This window comes from Paralichthys olivaceus, chromosome 18 (genome assembly GCF_024713975.1).
Source record: "Paralichthys olivaceus isolate ysfri-2021 chromosome 18, ASM2471397v2, whole genome shotgun sequence".
NCBI classification, from domain to species: Eukaryota; Metazoa; Chordata; class Actinopteri; order Pleuronectiformes; family Paralichthyidae; genus Paralichthys; species Paralichthys olivaceus.
Window position 1 is genome coordinate 3,832,080 of NC_091110.1, and position 17,525 is coordinate 3,849,604.

The following is a 17,525-nucleotide window of genomic DNA, read 5'->3' on the forward strand; positions in this document are numbered from 1 at the left end:
GTACACAGTCCTCCTAAATTAGAAATAGCATTAGAAATAGTGTTTAGAATAGATTATAGAATTTGTTTCTATATTTATTCAAAGAGAACATTTGAATAGAAAGAGATAAACTCTTTAACAGTGAAGTGTTTTGATGTTTTTTGTAACATATTAATTACTGAGCTTTAGAGGAGCTGTTTCTGATTCTGTTACTGCTGCGAGTCTTTGTGCTAAGCTAAGCTAACTGTCTTCTAGATGTGTCTGTGCTCTATTAACATCTAACTTTGCAGGAAAGTGGAACTGATCCTTAAACTCTGTTATTAGTTAAATGTATCGCCTCGTACATGTTCAGGATTTCAGCAGTAAAGACTCGGATGCATTAAAGGGACATTCTGGTGATTTATTATTGCACTTCCATAAATCTGGTAGACACATGAAAAACAGAATTAATGCTGTGAGTCTGGAATATTCTTATAGCATTTTGTCAACTTGACTGACTTAGTCTTTTCAGTTGCTGCTCCAAGGCTTTCGATCACATCACCCTACATTCCTCAATGTGGTGACAGAAATGAGTTTTCAATTTTAATGTTCAATGAGATCTTGAACATTCACACGGCCTAAAAGTTTTGACTGGAAGTTCATCGCTGACCTTGGAAGCAGCATTTGCTGAAACTGTCTCCATTTAGTAGCTATTTTGTAGTTTGAATGATTTTAAGCAATTTTCCACCAATTTATAATCTCAAATCATTTTGAGCTCTCATCCTTCTTATTGCTTCATCCGATTAAAGTGTCAGAAAATAGTAAAAAATACCAGTTTATCTTGTCCAACCATAAGAAAAAAGCAGTAACAGTAACATACAGTCACATTTTAGAGGCTGAATGTTTTTGCTTCCTGAATGACCTCAGTGATTCTCAATTGTCTAATTGTTTTAGCAGTAGTTCTTTGCCCTGCATGTCGCTCACTCCCTCTGTGCTCCTCCTATATTCTCCCACTCCCTGTTAACCTACTTTCCTTTTGTTTTTTCCATGGTTTTCCCGTCTCTGTGTCTCCTGTCGTCTTACTTGCAGGATTGTTCGTCTCAGCAGTGTCTGCAGCCGTCAAAAATCCACGTCCTCGTTCTGGTCCTGCACGGAGGAAACATCCTGGACACTGGCTCTGGTACAGCACCAACTCAGTCCTATATCACTGTTAATAACAGTTTTGATTTAGATGTAGTGATATCAAAATAATGCTGAATTTAAACTGTAACAGTCAAAAACACCAAAATATTGACTTCACAGTCGCAAAAGAGAGAGATTATCATAACTGGAAGGATTCATTTTCTGTTGATCGAGTAATTAATGAACCTTTAATTGTTTTCTAATTATTCAGGACCTTTTTAAGCCTGAAGGTTGACATGATGAATAACAGTATGGAAAGGGAAACAAACATTCCTGCACATTAGTTTTATTTAATTTATGTGAATTCAATTTCTTTTCACGTTTTCTATGGAATATCAGTTAGTTTACCTCATTGGGCCTCTTACACTGAATGAAAAGTTTTTTGACAAATGAATTCTTGAACCAAAGATTTCTGTTTATTTCTTTTTAAGGGTGACACGTTTTTGGATTCACTGATCCAGAATGCGTTCTTGTTTGTCTGCAGGTGATCAGAGCAGCAAGCAGGCAGATGTAAACACACTGAGTGGGGCTTTTGAGACCGTGATGAGGGTCCATTACCCTGCAGTGCTGGGCCGCATCGCCATCCGGATGGTCCCCTGCCCTGCTGTGTGTGTCGACGCATTCTCCCTGGTCTCCAAGTGAGCGATCGTCTTGAGTATTCTACAGTGTTTAAATAATCTATGCACAACCTGATGTGCAGACATTAAACACACATGCGCGACAGGATAATAGGATAATATTGTGTCCTCTGTGTGCTGCAGCCTGAGCCCCTACAGCTACGACGAGGGCTGCCTCTCTAGCAGTCAAGACCACATCCCGCTGGCTGCTCTGCCTCTTCTGGCTACCTCTGCTCCACAGTATCAAGACGCTGTAGCGGCCGTCATCTTACGAGCCAATCAGGTCTACGGTGACTTCATCAAGTCTCTAGAGGGGGCGTCTTTTAATGGCCAGGTCGGTTACTCATTGTTCTGAATCATATTTCCTCAACATTTGGGCCTCAGTGGTTTGTTGGTGCACGTGCAGGTGAAGCTCATTCATGTCTTCGCTGTGTTTTCTTATGCAGGTGTGTGTCATTGGGGACTGTGTCGGTGGTATCCTGGGGTTCGATGCTCTGTGCAGCAGCTCGGTGACGGTGTCAGAGAGTCAAAACAGCAGCAGACGGGGCAGCACCATCAGTGTGCAGGTAGATCAGCCAAAATCCAGCCTGGACCTAAAACTCCTACGAAAAGTATTGCTGTTGGTGTTTTGTGTGGACAAACGTTTCAGTCGTTTGTGATAAGAGGAACTAGTTGGACTGTAAACTGAGTCTGGAGAGTTTTGGTCCAGATATCGTCTGTTTAGGAGAAGGGCCTTAAAAGATTGGCTGTTGCCCCCGGTGGCTAATTCGTCAGCAGATTATAGCCAATGGGCTCTGAGATCGGTTTGTCGGTTTAACAGTGTTAGCAGCACATCACATAACCAACATGACTCCTATGTCACTTCTAAATAAATAAATAATAATCACAATATTCCCAAACAATGAAATTCTTTGTATCATCAGGATTAGAAATTAAAAGCCAGATCTCTGCCCTGCTGAGAGCAGTGTGAAATAGATGGTTATTATGAATTACTGATTATTAATTCATTATTAGTACTATTAATCCAATATTTTTCTGTCTGAACTGAAAGTGGTGGACATGCGAACATGTCTAGATATGTAAAAACAAAAAAATTCAGATAAATAAAAATACCATTTCCCTGCATGTTTCAGGCCTGAACATGTTTTCTCTGTTCTCTCTCCATCTCTGTCTCTCAGGACACAGACCTCCTCTCTCCAGGTATTATCATAAACAGTGTCTCTACGTCTTCGCCTTCCCTCGAGGGAAGCCGCCATCTCAGCCGCAGCAACATAGACATCCCTCGCTGCTCGGGGCCCGACGACCCCAAGAAACAGCTTCCACGCAAGCGCAGCGACTCGTCCACGTACGAGCTGGACACCATCAAGCACCACCAAGCCTTCCTGTCCAGGTGAGATACAGAAATAGACACAAATATCACAAGGTCTCTCAGGTTTCAGCCGCTGTGTGCTGGGTTCATCTTGATATTTGTCCTTTGACGAACACTGTTTTAGTTGATTTATTTCTGTTTTATTTACTAATCAGGAGCTACACAGATGCACACAGGCAGTAAAATAATACACTGATTGTATGAATTCATCCTCTCTGAGCAGTCTTCACTCCAGCGTGCTCCTAGCAGAGCCCGGATCACGGCGCTCCAGCAACAGCACCATGTTGGAGGGAGGCTCCTTGGGAAAGTTTGACTTCGAGGTGACCGACTTCTTCCTCTTTGGCTCCCCTCTGGGGCTGGTGCTTGCACTGAGGAAGACTGTGGTGCCCACTTTAGATGGTGAGCAGTGTTTTTTCTCCCCTGTTTGTGCACCTTACTTTGATGGTCTTGTTGTATTTAATACATTATATATTAGATTTTGTGTTTTCTGATCATTGTACCTTTGCCAGATAAAATTGAGCGAGATTATTTGTAGCCTTGATGTTCCCTTCTGTTTAAAGGTCTCAAGCAGCTTGAAAGTATATGTCAAATGTCATATTTCTGAACTTAAAATAAAAGAAGAAACCATGAGACAGATAAGACAAATTTGTGACTGAAGACAGAGCTCACACAGTGGTGCTTTTTATCACAATGGAGAAGATGAATTAAAAACAAACTGCTGAGCCTCACTCCTCATGTGTTTGGTTCCCCGCTCCAGTGTCGGCTCTGCGTCCAGCCTGTCAGCAGGTTTACAACCTGTTTCACCCGGCCGACCCCTCGGCCTCGCGCCTCGAGCCTCTCCTGGACAAGAGGTTCTACCTGCTGCCTCCCTTAAGTGTTCCCCGCTATCAGCGCTTTCCTCTGGGTGATGGACACTCAGCTCTCTTGAGTGAGTCCACACACACCAGCATACATCATCACCAAATTATTGCATTGCTATCATGTCTGCTAACTCTTTTCTCTTTCTTCTTCTTAAATCTGTTTTCCTAGTGGAGACTGTGCAGAGTAACCCTCAGCTTCTAATGGATACTGGGGGTATGGGGTCCCAACGCTGGCAGGAAAGCCCCGTCAATGAGACATCCATCCCTGTGCCCGTTCTCAACTGGCAGACCTCACAGCTCCACGCAGAGAGTGTGTTTCATTGAGCTTTATCGTGCCCTGTTATATTCTTTATCACTATCTATGTACTGCTTCCTGGTTTGAGTCTTATTTACATAGTATAGCCAGGTGTGATAAAGTTGGAAAGAGGAATATTTCAATATTTTAGGAAATATGATCAACAGTGAGACTGTGATCTGGTGGTCTGGCTCTGTCCCAGGGCACCAAACTCTACCAACAACTCTTAAGGTTCATCTCTAATTGACTCAAATAAGCTCCTGAAACCTGGTGACAGCGCAAAAGAAAGAAGTGAGACCAGGCCACAAGCACAAACAGGTTTTATAAAGAAAAATGGAGGCTTTTCCTAAATGACTCTAAACATTTCCCCTCAGCTTCACTGAGCTTTAATAACTCTATCTGTTTGGACCTTACTTGAAAGATGAAAGACTGACAATTGACTTTACACTCAAATTCATTATCCATTCATTTTCAAAATTATTTTCTCAATAATAAAGTAATCACTTAGTTTGAAAATAAAGACTCACAATTTCTTGGAAGCCACAGTTTCATTGTCAGTTTGCTTGTTTTGTCCAACTCAGATATCAAAACCTAAAGATATAATTTGCTATTAATATAATAAATCTTAATTTTTTATTATTTTATCTTGAAAAATCAACTCATTGATTAATCACAGTACATTGTCACATCAACATGGTGATGAAATGTCAAAGTTGTATTCACAAATTCTTTCCAATGCCTCTGAGTGGTAAAATATCATATATTGACAGTAATTGACAGTTAAATTCACTACTTTGCACTGTATTCTGGTTGTTCTTATTTGCAGTGGATAATTATGACTCTAATGCTTTTCTGCAAACTCTGCAGCAGATGCCCTTCACTCACAGAATTTTGTCGATGGCCAGTATCCGTTGTCCACGTCACCAGGGGTCCCTCACCTTCGCTGCAACCGCAGGGCCAGCGAGGCCAGCATAGCCAGCCAGGTGTCCGGCTTAGCCGACGCTTACACCGCCTCCAACATCGCCACGAGTAAGTTGACCTCTAACCTCCTGAGTCTTACCCAAGCTTTGGTCTGCAAGGTGAATATCTATATGTTGATGAGCTCATTTCCTCCCTCCGAACATCCCTCAGCACACAAAGTGAGCCTCACTAAAAGGCCCAGTCTGCTGTCCCACCTGGCTCTGCCCTACAATAAATTTGCCAACCGGAGCTCGACCCGTCGGTTGCGCAACAAAATCCGTCAGGTGTTCCCGAGGCCCAACGGTGTGGAGTCTGAGCAGAGCTCGGACCTTAGCTCTGACATGAACTCTGACATGACCTCTGAGCTCACTGATGTCACGTCTAACATCACAGACTTCGGCTCGGCCCCCCCGTCACCTAGGGTGCTGAGCAACCTACAGCAAGGTAGCGTGGGAGCTGTAGTGCAAGGACATGAGGGGAAGGACGCTAGGCTCCATCCTCATTCCCTGAGTGTTTTTCTCTCCTTCTCTGGCATAGTCCTCCTCAGTAGTGCTGTTTCCAAAAATCACATATGTGTGACTTCTCCCTCAGCTCAGTCTCATGAGAACAAAGCTTCTCATAGAGTTTGAGCTGATGTTCTCTTGCAAGTGTGTGTTTAAAACCTCTTTACAACTAACTGTTTATTTTTATTCCTAGTTTGGATTCTAGTGCCTCCTAGTGAAACCCTTGATACCGTGTTCTTCTACTTCCTTCAGTTTACAAGCATCCTGAACTGTTCATCTCTACATGAGTAGATCTGCAGTGGAAAGAGAGAGATCATGATACTGGATGCACTGATTCCTAAACTCTGCTGTCTTCTTCCCACCTCCTCCTTGTTCACTCTCTCTGCTGCAGTTGCATCTCGGTGGTGGGGCGGGAAGAGGATGGACTACGCCCTGTACTGTCCCGATGCCCTGACAGCGTTTCCAACAGTGGCTCTGCCTCATCTCTTCCATGCCTCCTACTGGGAGTCTACAGATGTTGTCTCCTTCCTGCTTAGACAGGTACGTAGAAACATTTCTGATCTTAAATTTGAAAATGTGTTAACACCTAGGCATTTCAAGATGTCACATATAAATGTTTTCAATGCTAATGACGTGGTACTTGTCATTAGCTTACAACCAAAGGGCGGCATTGGATAGACAGTAGTAGTCCTCAGTAGATGAATGATAGTGACTTTGGGGATCTTATGACTTTTTAAGTCAAATATCTTGACTACTATTTGAGTTTTTTTTTTTTTTTAACAGTTGTTCATGACATTTCACCTCATTTCTTATAATATCAGATAACTAATCAAAACTAAATGCAATCCGATAAACATCAGTGTGATTGGAACTACTTAAAGAGACAAAAACCATTTCTGAAATTTTTTTTTATGTGTGACGTGTTCTTTGATCATTTTCTTTACAGGTGATGAGACATGAGAACTCCAGTATTTTGGAGCTGGACGGCAAAGAAGTGTCTGAATTCACTCCGTCCAAGCCTCGAGAGAAGTGGCTCCGCAAGAGGACTCATGTTAAGATTAGAGTAAGATCTGTGTTTGTTTGTAAATGCGACTCCTGCAGAGAATGTTCTGGACAAAGAGGAAATACAGAACTATTTTATAACCTTTAATAACCTTGTTTTCCCCTCATATAGTTAACTCCCACAGTACTCTCATTGCTAACCATATAAAATATAATATATGGGCGTAATTAGAGCGTTCAAATATATCTGTATTTGTACTTTTTTCATTTATTAGACTCATAAACTTCTACAGTGTCGTATTGATCCAAAAAATCTTAATACTCAGTTCTGCATTTACATAGTGTAAATTATGAATGAAATCATGAATAAAGTATGAATAAAAGATGTCAGTGAAAATATTCTTTTTAGAAAGAATTAATGAATGTATGACAAAGTAAAAATATGAAAACCCAGTTGTGCTTCCTGTTTTGCCCTCTTCTTTGTCTCAGAACGTGACGGCGAACCATCGTGTGAATGATGCTGTGTTCACGGAGGACGGAGCCCAGATGGTGACGGGACGTTTCATGTACGGCCCTCTGGACATGGTTACCCTCACTGGAGAGAAGGTAATGACACACTCAGCTGTGATGAACCAGAAAAAAACCCACCAGTTATGTCATCAAGTCATCGCCTGAGTCATTAAGGTCATTCACCGCTTCAGTGCTGAAAAGATCTTGCTGGTTTTCTTTTTCTTGCAGATTGACATCCACATAATGACCCAGCCTCCCTCTGGAGAGTGGGTGTACTTTAACACAGAGCTCACTAACAGCAGTGGACGTGTCTCTTATGTCATCCCTGAGAGCAAAAAGCTGGGTGTTGGTGTGTATCCTGTCAAAATGGTGGTCAGGTATGATAAATCACTGTTATTACACATTTAAAAAAGGCTGTTTTATGTTATCTGTTCATTACAGAACATGGGCTATACAAATTTGATTGATTGATTGATTGATTGATACTCTTCTGTAAAAATGTAGACTCACTTTCAGACAGGCTTGTGGTGACAACTCACTGAAAGCATCTCAAGTGGTTCAGTAGTTGTTCAGGACAAAAAATTACAAAATGGGGAAGAAATGTGATCTAATGGCCAAAATTTTCCAAAAGATCCATGGTTTGTATAGTTTGGACTTTTGAACCAATTGCAGGAAGTTGAGACAGCATGAAACAATAGAAGGAGAATATGAGGAGGAAGCGGCTTGTAGGATCGATTGCAGTTTTCACCTCTGACCTCTAACGACAAGGAATTCAAACAGAAAGTCTACTTTTTGAATGCACTTAATTCAACGAAATTAGTTACAACATGCTCACGTCAGACGAGTCAACAAACCAATTAATGTCAAGTATAGGTAGATGCCGGATACAGGATTTACATATGACATATTACTATGTGAAACTAAAACTTACCGGATTAAATGTAAATATTGTGATCTCTGTTTTGGACCATGGTGCAGACTTTCTGCCTTGTTAGGAGACTATGTATCCTGTTAAGACCACATTCAACCCGTCTTCTAATGGCTCCATCAATTTAATTCTCCCATTTCACAAAGCACAACATCAAAAGCTGCTCTATAAACATGAAAACAGGTTGAGAGTACTCCAACAGCTTCCACAAACAACAGCCTTTGGGTTGTGGTGGCATCAGAAGTTTGCAGAATGAATGTATGGCTAACAAATGTGTTTCTACCACCTGATAAATCCATGCTCAAAAGAATGTAGGCCATCCTGGGCCCACCAGGAGATGTGACCACTGATATTTAATTAACAACTTTCCTTTTCCATCTCTCTCTCTCCCTCCCTCTGATGTTTCTCTACCAGGGGTGACCACACATCTGCAGACAGTTATCTAACTATTTTACCGCGGGGAACAGAGTTTGTAGTGTTCAGTATTGACGGGTCATTCGCTGCCAGTGTGTCTATCATGGGCAGCGACCCAAAGGTTCGAGCTGGAGCTGTGGATGTGGTGAGGTAAGGGTCAGAACTCCCGTAGGTCTATTCTGGAATGATATGAAGCTATATAGCATGTGTCTAGATAACTAAGTTATAAAGCACACTAGATAAAAAGATGCTTCTTGTTTATTATTATTATTAAAAGGAAGTAATCCTACTGAGAATCTGTACATCTGCAGTAGATGTATGTTGTTGCAAAATGTAACAATATTTTAAGCTTGATCTTGGAGTTCCTCAAGGAAGCAGTGTGGGCCCTGTTCTTTTTCTTTCCACATACTTCATCTTGGGACTGTATCAGTCACAGTCATGTCAATCACTGTCATTCAGATGGTTCATGATTACCTATGGTCATTCTTTGATTGCGCTAATTACTGTCTTATTTGGATGAGTGAAATAAATACTATAAAATAAGACACTGATAAATATAAGAGGAATAATATGCATTTGTTTTGCTCTCCCTCTCCAAACAGATTTGGTCTTGGAGTAAGAATGAATAGAAATGCTTTTGTTACCAATTGTTCAGATATGTAATCCTGTCTTAAAAGAATTACAAAAAATGCTGCAACGGATTTGGAATTTTACAAAAAAACACTGGCGACCTGTATCTTTTAAAATTCAATCTTAAGCCCCTTTTCTTAAAAAGCATGGCATAACTAAACTCCCCTCTTTTTAAAATGACTTAATTTTGAATGCTGTTCAGTGTATGTACACTGAATGTACGGTGCTACGCAAATCAAGATTTCATTTGTAATATATTATATATTACTCTTTGAATCCATTCCTCTCGGCATGAATTCACGATCATCTTTATTATTTCCAGGTACTGGCAGGACCTGGGCTATTTGATAGTGTATGTAACGGGTCGTCCTGACATGCAGAAGCAGCGTGTGGTGGCATGGCTCTCTCAGCACAACTTTCCTCACGGCATCGTCTCCTTCTGCGACGGCCTGGTTCATGATCCCCTGCGACACAAGGCCAACTTCCTCAAAACCCTCATCAACGAGGTAAGAGAGGCGTGGCGCTGTGTGGCTGAGGCAGCGATAGAATTAATCACTTGAAGTCGCTAAAAGCCGACCTTCCTCTCTGATCAGGCCCACATGAGGATCTTTGCAGCCTACGGCTCCACCAAGGACATCTCGGTGTACACGTCTATCGGCCTGCCTCCGTTCCACATCTACATTGTGGGAAGGCCCACAAAGAAAATGCAGCAGCAGTGTCAGGTAAGGAACAAATCCTGTCAGGAAAGTTCCCTGGAAATGTTTCACAAATCACATTCGTGTGCTCATATTTTTTGCAGAACACAGACAGTGAGAGCTCATTATTGTTTTGTGAAGTCACTGGTAAATCGATGGTCAGAAATATGCAGGTTAGCTCATTGTAATCAACACTTGAACCATCTGCTTTATTCGTCAGACCTGAGGTACAGCTATTTTTGCACTAACCTATTTTAATGTAGACTACCAACGAGCACTTAACATTCATTGAGAATCAGTGTCAAACAATGAGGGGGTTCAACTTTTGGAGGTATGGCGCAGGAGAACGGAGCATCCACTAACAAGGGGATTGGTGGTTCGATCCCCTGGTCCTTGGGCAAGACACTGAATCCCTGGCAGCTGTGCTGGCAGTGTGTGAAAGATGTATGACAGGGAAAGTGCTGCACATAGATGCACTGCATGAATGTGTGTGTGAATGGTTGAATGGCAAAACTAGTATAAAGTGCTTTGAGTGGTCAGAAAACTACTACATGAATAGAGGCCTTTAACCATTTAAAATATGAATTAGTATTTGAGTCCTATGATGAAAAAAATAAAATGTGCAGCTGGAACATCATATAGGAGCTAAGCAGTGTAACAGGTGCTTAGACTGAGGAGGAGGAGGGTCAGTGAAGAGTTACTAATAAATAATGTACTCCTGTAAGGTTGAATGTTTCCCAACACATGGTGCCCTCCAAAGGGTCAGAGGATTCATCGGAGGGGTCATGAGTACTCAAATAGTACTCTTTTATTCTAATCTGCTTTTGATAGGATAGGAACGTTTTTTATTATTATTATTGTGTGTGTTGGTGATTTACTAGCCGTCTGCAGGGATTATTAAACCAAATCTGACTGATAATGTTTCTTCCAGTTCATCTCGGACGGCTATGCTTCCCACCTGTCACAGCTGGAGTACAACCAGAGGTCTCGTCCTGCCAAGTCTGCCAGCACCCGCATGGTCCTCCGCAAGAGCAGCTTCGGCCTGGGTGCAGCCGGAGGCGACTTTCTCCGTAAACGCAACCACATCTTTCGCACCATCTCCTCTCAGCAACCCGGGGGAGCTGGCTCGGCCTCCCCCAGCCAACCGGGCCGGACTGAGCGTACCCTGAGCCAGTGCGAGGTGGAGCGCGATCGGGGGATCGCAGCAGGAACCCAGAGAAGTATGAGTATAGCTGCTGGGTGCTGGGGCCGTAGCGGCAGCACCAAGGAGGGCAGCGGTGGGTTACTCGGCCCTAAATGATTCGAGTGAGGGGCTGCAGTGTCAAAGGCCTGGGCCACCATGATCTCTGGATGAGTCAAAGGTTGGATGAAGAGGGGAGAGGAAGCGGGAAGAAGTGGAGGGAGAGGTTGTATTTTAGAAAGCAGAGATAGGTCAGGGATGTAGCAGACACAACACACTGATTGGGTGAGGAGAGAATGAGGATGAGAGAAGAGAGAAGGAAGGATACTGAGGGATCTGTTCAGGAGGAGTGGACTAATCAGGCCAAGTGGGATCCAGCGAACAAAAGACGATTCTGTAGCATGACTCTTTTACAGTAATACTTTTTTATAGGATACGTCACTAACTATTGAAAAAATGACGACAGAAGGATTAAGAGAAATATTGTAAGCCTTAAATTATTCTCGTATAACGGGACCCCCCCTTCTCTCCCCACCTCCTGAACACACACATGCCCAAGCATTCACACTCACGAGCTCAGGACGAACCGCAGAGCCCCCCGATTCATCTTCAAACAGTCGAGCAGGGCTTTGGGCAGCCATGGCAACGAGCCATTGACTTTCACCTCTGTTTCCGTCCACACGTTTCAAACCAAGCATTGACTGGTGGAAAGAGACGCCTCACATTTCAAAAACACAAAGAAAAGGAAGGGGAGAAGAGAGAAATGAAGATCAGGTCTCTCAAATGACTAAAAACCGTATGTTTCTTTCTCTTCTCTGTTGTGGTATTTATCCGTACAGAGAGCTTTGCTGTAATCCTCCAGAATGTGAGATATCTGTCTCTGCCGGATTTTCAGTGGAATGACTCCACTGAGGAAATTATCCCAATTAGAGGGGATTCATTTGTTTTAAAGCATTATTAGTTTTGGCCACTTGAGGGCAGCAGAGAAAGCTGTAGACAACACTGACATACAATCAAAACTGTTCCTGACATCTAAATGGGGTGGACAGAATAATAGAAATAGGCTTCTTGTCTGTATAACACTGTGCACTTCAGTAGTATCACAAACTGATCCCACAGGTGAATCACTTCCTCTGTAAAACTGAACAAACCAAACATACATAACCTTCTTAAAGGGAGGATTTACTTTTACATTTAACTAGATTAGTTCTACCTTGACATATAATATGAAACACTGAAATAAGAAGGACACTCAGTAGACCTCCCCCAACAGTCGCTTTATGAAACCACATTTAAATTCACTAGATACAATTTTTATTTGGATCTTCACTAACTTGCACTCACTCTTAAATATCATTTGTTTAAACATGCCAGATTTTTTCATCAAGATCCATGAATTATTCTCTGAGAATTAAATTAAAATGTTGAAAAACACTCTCACACTGTTAAAGAAAATGAAAAGTGAACAGCTCCCTGATCCCCAATGCACAGCAAGTCATCCTGCCTACAAGCAAACAGACAAACACAGACGGAAACATATCCTTCTTGCTGGAGGTAATTAAATAACAAGACAAACCCGAAACCCCACATAGTCATTTGACACATTGTTAAGCAGCACACTGTTAAGTATTTTATGGTGAATCCCCTCAGCTGTGGTGTGAAAGCAGAGACTGACATCTCTTAACCTGGGCACAGACCTGCAGAGCTAGATACCACAAACAGTGACAGATAAAATCAAGCTGGTCCTTTAAACACGTGAGAGCATGTACATTGTATCAGAGAGGAACGTTCGTCTCGTCTCGGTCACAAAACTCTGTTCATCTCTGACTTCACTTTCGTCAAACTGCTCGCTGGCTTTGGCAGCCGAGTGTGTGACTCTGTAGTATTTTTCCCTTTCAGTGTGGCCTCTGGCCGCCAAAGGCCTTAATATCCAACAAGACACTTACTCCACAGTAGCAGGAAGGGCATGCGGCATTAAAGCAACAAGCGGAACTCTGTACAGTCCACAGCAACAATCCCTTTATATAACCATCTGCTTGCAATACCTCTAAAGTCTCCCACATGTGCTGCTGCTGCTGCTTCTGGTAGACACTCGTGTGGTGTTCCCCCAGCTTCTCGCTCTTTCTGCCAGGATGGACCTGGTGTTTCCTGAGTTTCATGTCAGGCTGGATGCTCGCTGGAGACGGAGGCAGGACTTTCACTCACACAGACCTGTGACTCGTTTTACTATTTTTACCAAATGGACCGACGAGTGATTCAGCATGAATGTTGAAAAGGACAATCCTCTCAGTGGTGAATCTGGAAGTGGGGGGAAAAAAATCACTGGTGTCCTCAAACATGAATTTTGTTGCTTCTGTCTACTGAGCTGAACTGTGTATTCTCATTTAAAGGGGACGAACACCTCTGATCCAAAAAACACAATGTGCACAAAACCATCAGATTTTCCCCTCATGCCACCTTTGCTCAGTACAGGATACGTTTTTCAAGTCTGTCTGGAAACAGTAGTCGCATGTGCAACTAGAATATCACTCAGTAGAAAGCTGCAACAAATTACACACAGTCATAGATATCAGTCCTTCCAAACATGCCTGATTTGTTTCATCAGATCCATGAACTATTCCCTGAGAAATCAGTGAAAATGTGGAAGAACGTTGATCTCGCAATGTTGAAACAAAGTAGAACCCCTCTGGATCTGCCCCTTGATCCGGATCTGCACCAAAATTGAATAGGTTCTTCCCTCACACGTACCATATCTTTGCACCAGGTTTCGTGGGAATCCTTTCAGATGTTCTTGTGTAATCTTGCTCACAAACCAACCAACAAATAAACAGACTAAGCTAATGGAACAGTTTTTCCTCCAGTAATCATTCCTCATGATTAGACAGATGCAAGTGATGGGGAACAAATTCACAGTCTGCGTTTCATGCAAAATGTTTACAGTGCATTGAGGACATAAGATCATCTTTTGAATACACAGAGAAGGACTCTGGACTGTGTTTGTCCTCCATCACTAAGCTTGAGGACAGGATCAGTATGAGAATTACTTGTCACATCAAATAACAAATGAAAACCAAACTTATCAGAAGTCTGAACAGTGTAGTGAGAGCTACCTAAAATGACCGGAACCATCTTTGAGAAAAGATTGTTTGACGTGTACTTTGACTATTACTTTGGCCCCTGTCCCAATCACTAACATGGAGAGGGGCAAGGTTTATGACCAATACTGTAGCCAGCCACCAGGGGGCGAACGAGCTGTCACAGTGTCCCTCTTTATAAGCACCCATTGGTTTAAATTTGCACATTACTAGTGTTCAAGACAGACAGAGGTTATGAACTGTGGTTTAAACCCATGAATGTGTGGAGCGTCCGTGCCCTCTTGTCCTCTTCCGTTGATATGCTGTTGTTTTATGCTCGACTTCCACACTGCGCACGAGTGAGTCTGTTTCCACTCTGTGATCTGTGATGTCTTCAACCCACCTCTGAAGCCAAAATCATTCTCTAATACTGTAGTTAAGCAACTGCGTAACCTCATTGTTGTTATTTTGCACTAGTTTACGATGGAAATATACTGTAGTTACCATCTCATGTTGCTACACCTCTGTATGACACTTTTTTTATTTATTTCAGGGTGAACTGCATATGCAGGTATGCGCACGACTGTACGTTTTGTCAGTGTGTGACAAAAATGAAAGGAAATGTGCCAAACAGTGAACAGACAAGTATTTAGACTCTGAGACAGCCTGAAGGTATCAGGAGCGTCTTTCCCCCCCATGATATCTATACAGATAACTGATCTCAGTCAGAATGAATCTGAGTATTATGCCTGTATGTTCAGATGTGACTGAGTAATGACTCTGTTAATTGAGGCGGGGGGGAGGGGGGCGAAAGCTTTTTAATTGCACTTGGTCATGTTGGTAAAAACAAACCTGTGTGATCAAATTCCCATAGATTTAAGAAAACCAACATGCACCTGTCCAACTTTCTCCAAATGGTATCTCTGTCTCATGGCTCTGGATTTCGATGACCACATCTTTGTAATCTGATGCCGTCCATGTCTGAGAAAGAAAAGATTAGAGTCTAACTTTAAAGCCTTTAACTGAGGGCCGAGGTAGGGAGTCTCTGTAACCATGGGTAATAAGCTGTTTTTGACCTTTGCATTGAGTTGCTGTCGTGCTGTGGACTGGGTGCAGGGTCAATTTTTAGATACAAACACATTTGTCCCCTTCAGCCATTTGGCTGCTGAGTTGAATGTTTCCCCGTTCGGAGCCATGTATGTGTCAGTGTACATAGTGTAAAGATGTATATGTAGGACCTATAAGGTTGAGAGTTATTTATTTACCTAAAGCTCATGATGTTGACCATGGAAAATTTCAGGTGAAATATATTTGAGAACTATGTAGCATTTTATTTTGTCACTTTGGTGGTCAGTGAGGCGACAGACCAACACAGGAAGGTTTTAGTTTTAACCAGTGCAATATTATTGTTCCAAATAACCAGTGTCACAGCAGGAGCACAGTCCGCACCATCACAAGCCACAGTCCGAAATCACACGCTCCGCCCGCAGTCTACGAGCTACAGCCGACCTCTGCTGTCTCTTTACAACAACTGCTGAGGGTTTTATAGGACCTACTGTACCTATTTTTAAACTGAAGTATTTTACACAACCTTTGGAATTTAACTGGAAGCTGCTTTTTCACTCAGCGGTGGGTGCATGGAAAAAAATTCAACCCCCACGATTATAGCAGCTCTATTTAACAAGCTGTTGCATGTCATCCAGTCCGATTGGAACTATATAACCTTCATGCCTAACAATAAGAAAGCAGTTATGCCGTCCTTTACGTCCTCACTGTTTAATGAAACGTATATCAAAAACATTCTGCTGGTTATATTTGAGATTATTGCAATTATTGCCACTTTTGGATAAAAATAAAATCGAAATATTTACCATTTATGAAAGTGTTTTATTTACGGTTTGAAGGAATAGCGTGATGTTCTGGGAAATTTGCAAGTACGATGAAAAGATCAACATCTTTCTGCTCAATATGAAGCTGCAGGGAACATCTGTTTAGCCTAGCTTAGCATACAGACTGGTAACAGGGGGAAACTGCTAGCCTTGGAGCCTGGCAACAGGTCCCACAACAACCCACCGTAAAATGTGTTGATTCTTTTGTTTTAATGCTTTTTTTGTCAAGTATGTTTTAATAAAGAATGGTTTTAAATGTATGACATGAGGATACTGTCTACATTTTCATTTAAGAAACACAAGGCAAGAGAGGATATACATACTGGACATATACACATGAACACACACACACACACACACACACACACACACACACACACACACACACACACACACACACACACACACACACCACCCTCCCTTGCTGCTCAGAACATACGACAGAATAGTTAAAGGTAATGATGGAAACCACAGAGAACCAGATTTGCTTCTTAAACAATTTTCTTTTTGTCTAGACAGTTCATTCTTTTTAATACTTATGTGGAGCCTAAAGTTCCTACTACGGTTAAAACTGATTCCGGTTCAATTTTGATGGAAATAATATCAGAGAATGATTTAAAGATGTTTGTCTCGGGACAGAGAGTGAAGCTCTGGAGGAGATGATAATGAATCTGAGGCTCTTCTGTAAGGACACATGTTCACACTGTAGTTCTTCTAGATATCTATAATGCTAAACTCATCTGGTGCTGGTATTTGCAGATAACCCTGTATGCCAAAATGTCAAATTATTACTTTAAAAAATTAATTTTGTATTGCAAGTAAAAATCTGTTAATGAGAACAACGTTCGGGTTGCCAGGTTGTGAAAAAGCTCTGGTCAGACCACTTTAACCTCTGATCTTATGGAATTATCTTAGTCTTAATGATAAGAATCATTTAAAAACATTTCAACAGTTTTCTATCTGAGTTACAAAGCAATTTACATATAACTAGGTCAAATATACTAATACTAGTATAACTTACTACTATAACTTAACAGAGGTCAGAACAGTTGTATCCACATCTGGTCTTGGACTAAGTGAAGTGTGTTTCTCATTTATTTATTTATCTTTTGCCTAAAAGCTGAATACAATTAACAACTACAATGAAGACATGACCTCCTCATCACCAGTGTGAGAGAGGTAAGAAAGCTTATTTCAATAACTGAACATTTACTTCAACACCAGACGCCACCAAATATCAACCCAACATTTGCTGTTATTGATGGATTTGAACTGATCCATAAAGTTTACCAGTTCATTGGAAGCAATCAAAATACAGGATACATTCTTATAAAGTTTTTAATTTATCCTTGTCAACAGAATATAAACAAATTCTTGGTTGTTATTTATCCCACAGCTAGAGAGTAGAAGGTCTGTGATAAATATTAAGGCGTCAAATATACAGTGGCAATAATTCATA

General features: G+C 41.7%; 1 protein-coding gene across 5 annotated transcripts in view; it reads left to right on the forward strand.

Annotated features, from left to right (window-relative positions):
• LOC109626039 (membrane-associated phosphatidylinositol transfer protein 2) overlaps positions 1-16,329 on the forward strand; it is a 75,848-nt gene extending 59,519 nt beyond the window's left edge. For 4 of the 5 annotated variants that reach the window (XM_069513370.1, XM_069513373.1, XM_069513371.1 and 1 more), the window contains 18 exons: positions 1,048-1,138; positions 1,625-1,778; positions 1,902-2,091; positions 2,204-2,323; positions 2,936-3,147; positions 3,350-3,525; positions 3,884-4,054; positions 4,156-4,296; positions 5,149-5,310; positions 5,413-5,685; positions 6,136-6,284; positions 6,691-6,807; positions 7,236-7,352; positions 7,485-7,633; positions 8,599-8,748; positions 9,551-9,734; positions 9,822-9,950; positions 10,855-16,329. In XM_069513370.1, the coding sequence (XP_069369471.1) occupies positions 1,048-1,138; positions 1,625-1,778; positions 1,902-2,091; positions 2,204-2,323; positions 2,936-3,147; positions 3,350-3,525; positions 3,884-4,054; positions 4,156-4,296; positions 5,149-5,310; positions 5,413-5,685; positions 6,136-6,284; positions 6,691-6,807; positions 7,236-7,352; positions 7,485-7,633; positions 8,599-8,748; positions 9,551-9,734; positions 9,822-9,950; positions 10,855-11,223 (3,054 nt within the window). In that variant the 3' untranslated portion in view covers positions 11,224-16,329. The remainder of the gene's footprint in view (positions 1-1,047; positions 1,139-1,624; positions 1,779-1,901; positions 2,092-2,203; positions 2,324-2,935; positions 3,148-3,349; positions 3,526-3,883; positions 4,055-4,155; positions 4,297-5,148; positions 5,311-5,412; positions 5,686-6,135; positions 6,285-6,690; positions 6,808-7,235; positions 7,353-7,484; positions 7,634-8,598; positions 8,749-9,550; positions 9,735-9,821; positions 9,951-10,854) is intronic. The other variant, XM_069513374.1, reaches the window with a different exon arrangement.
• The last annotated feature ends 1,196 nt before the right edge of the window (positions 16,330-17,525 follow it).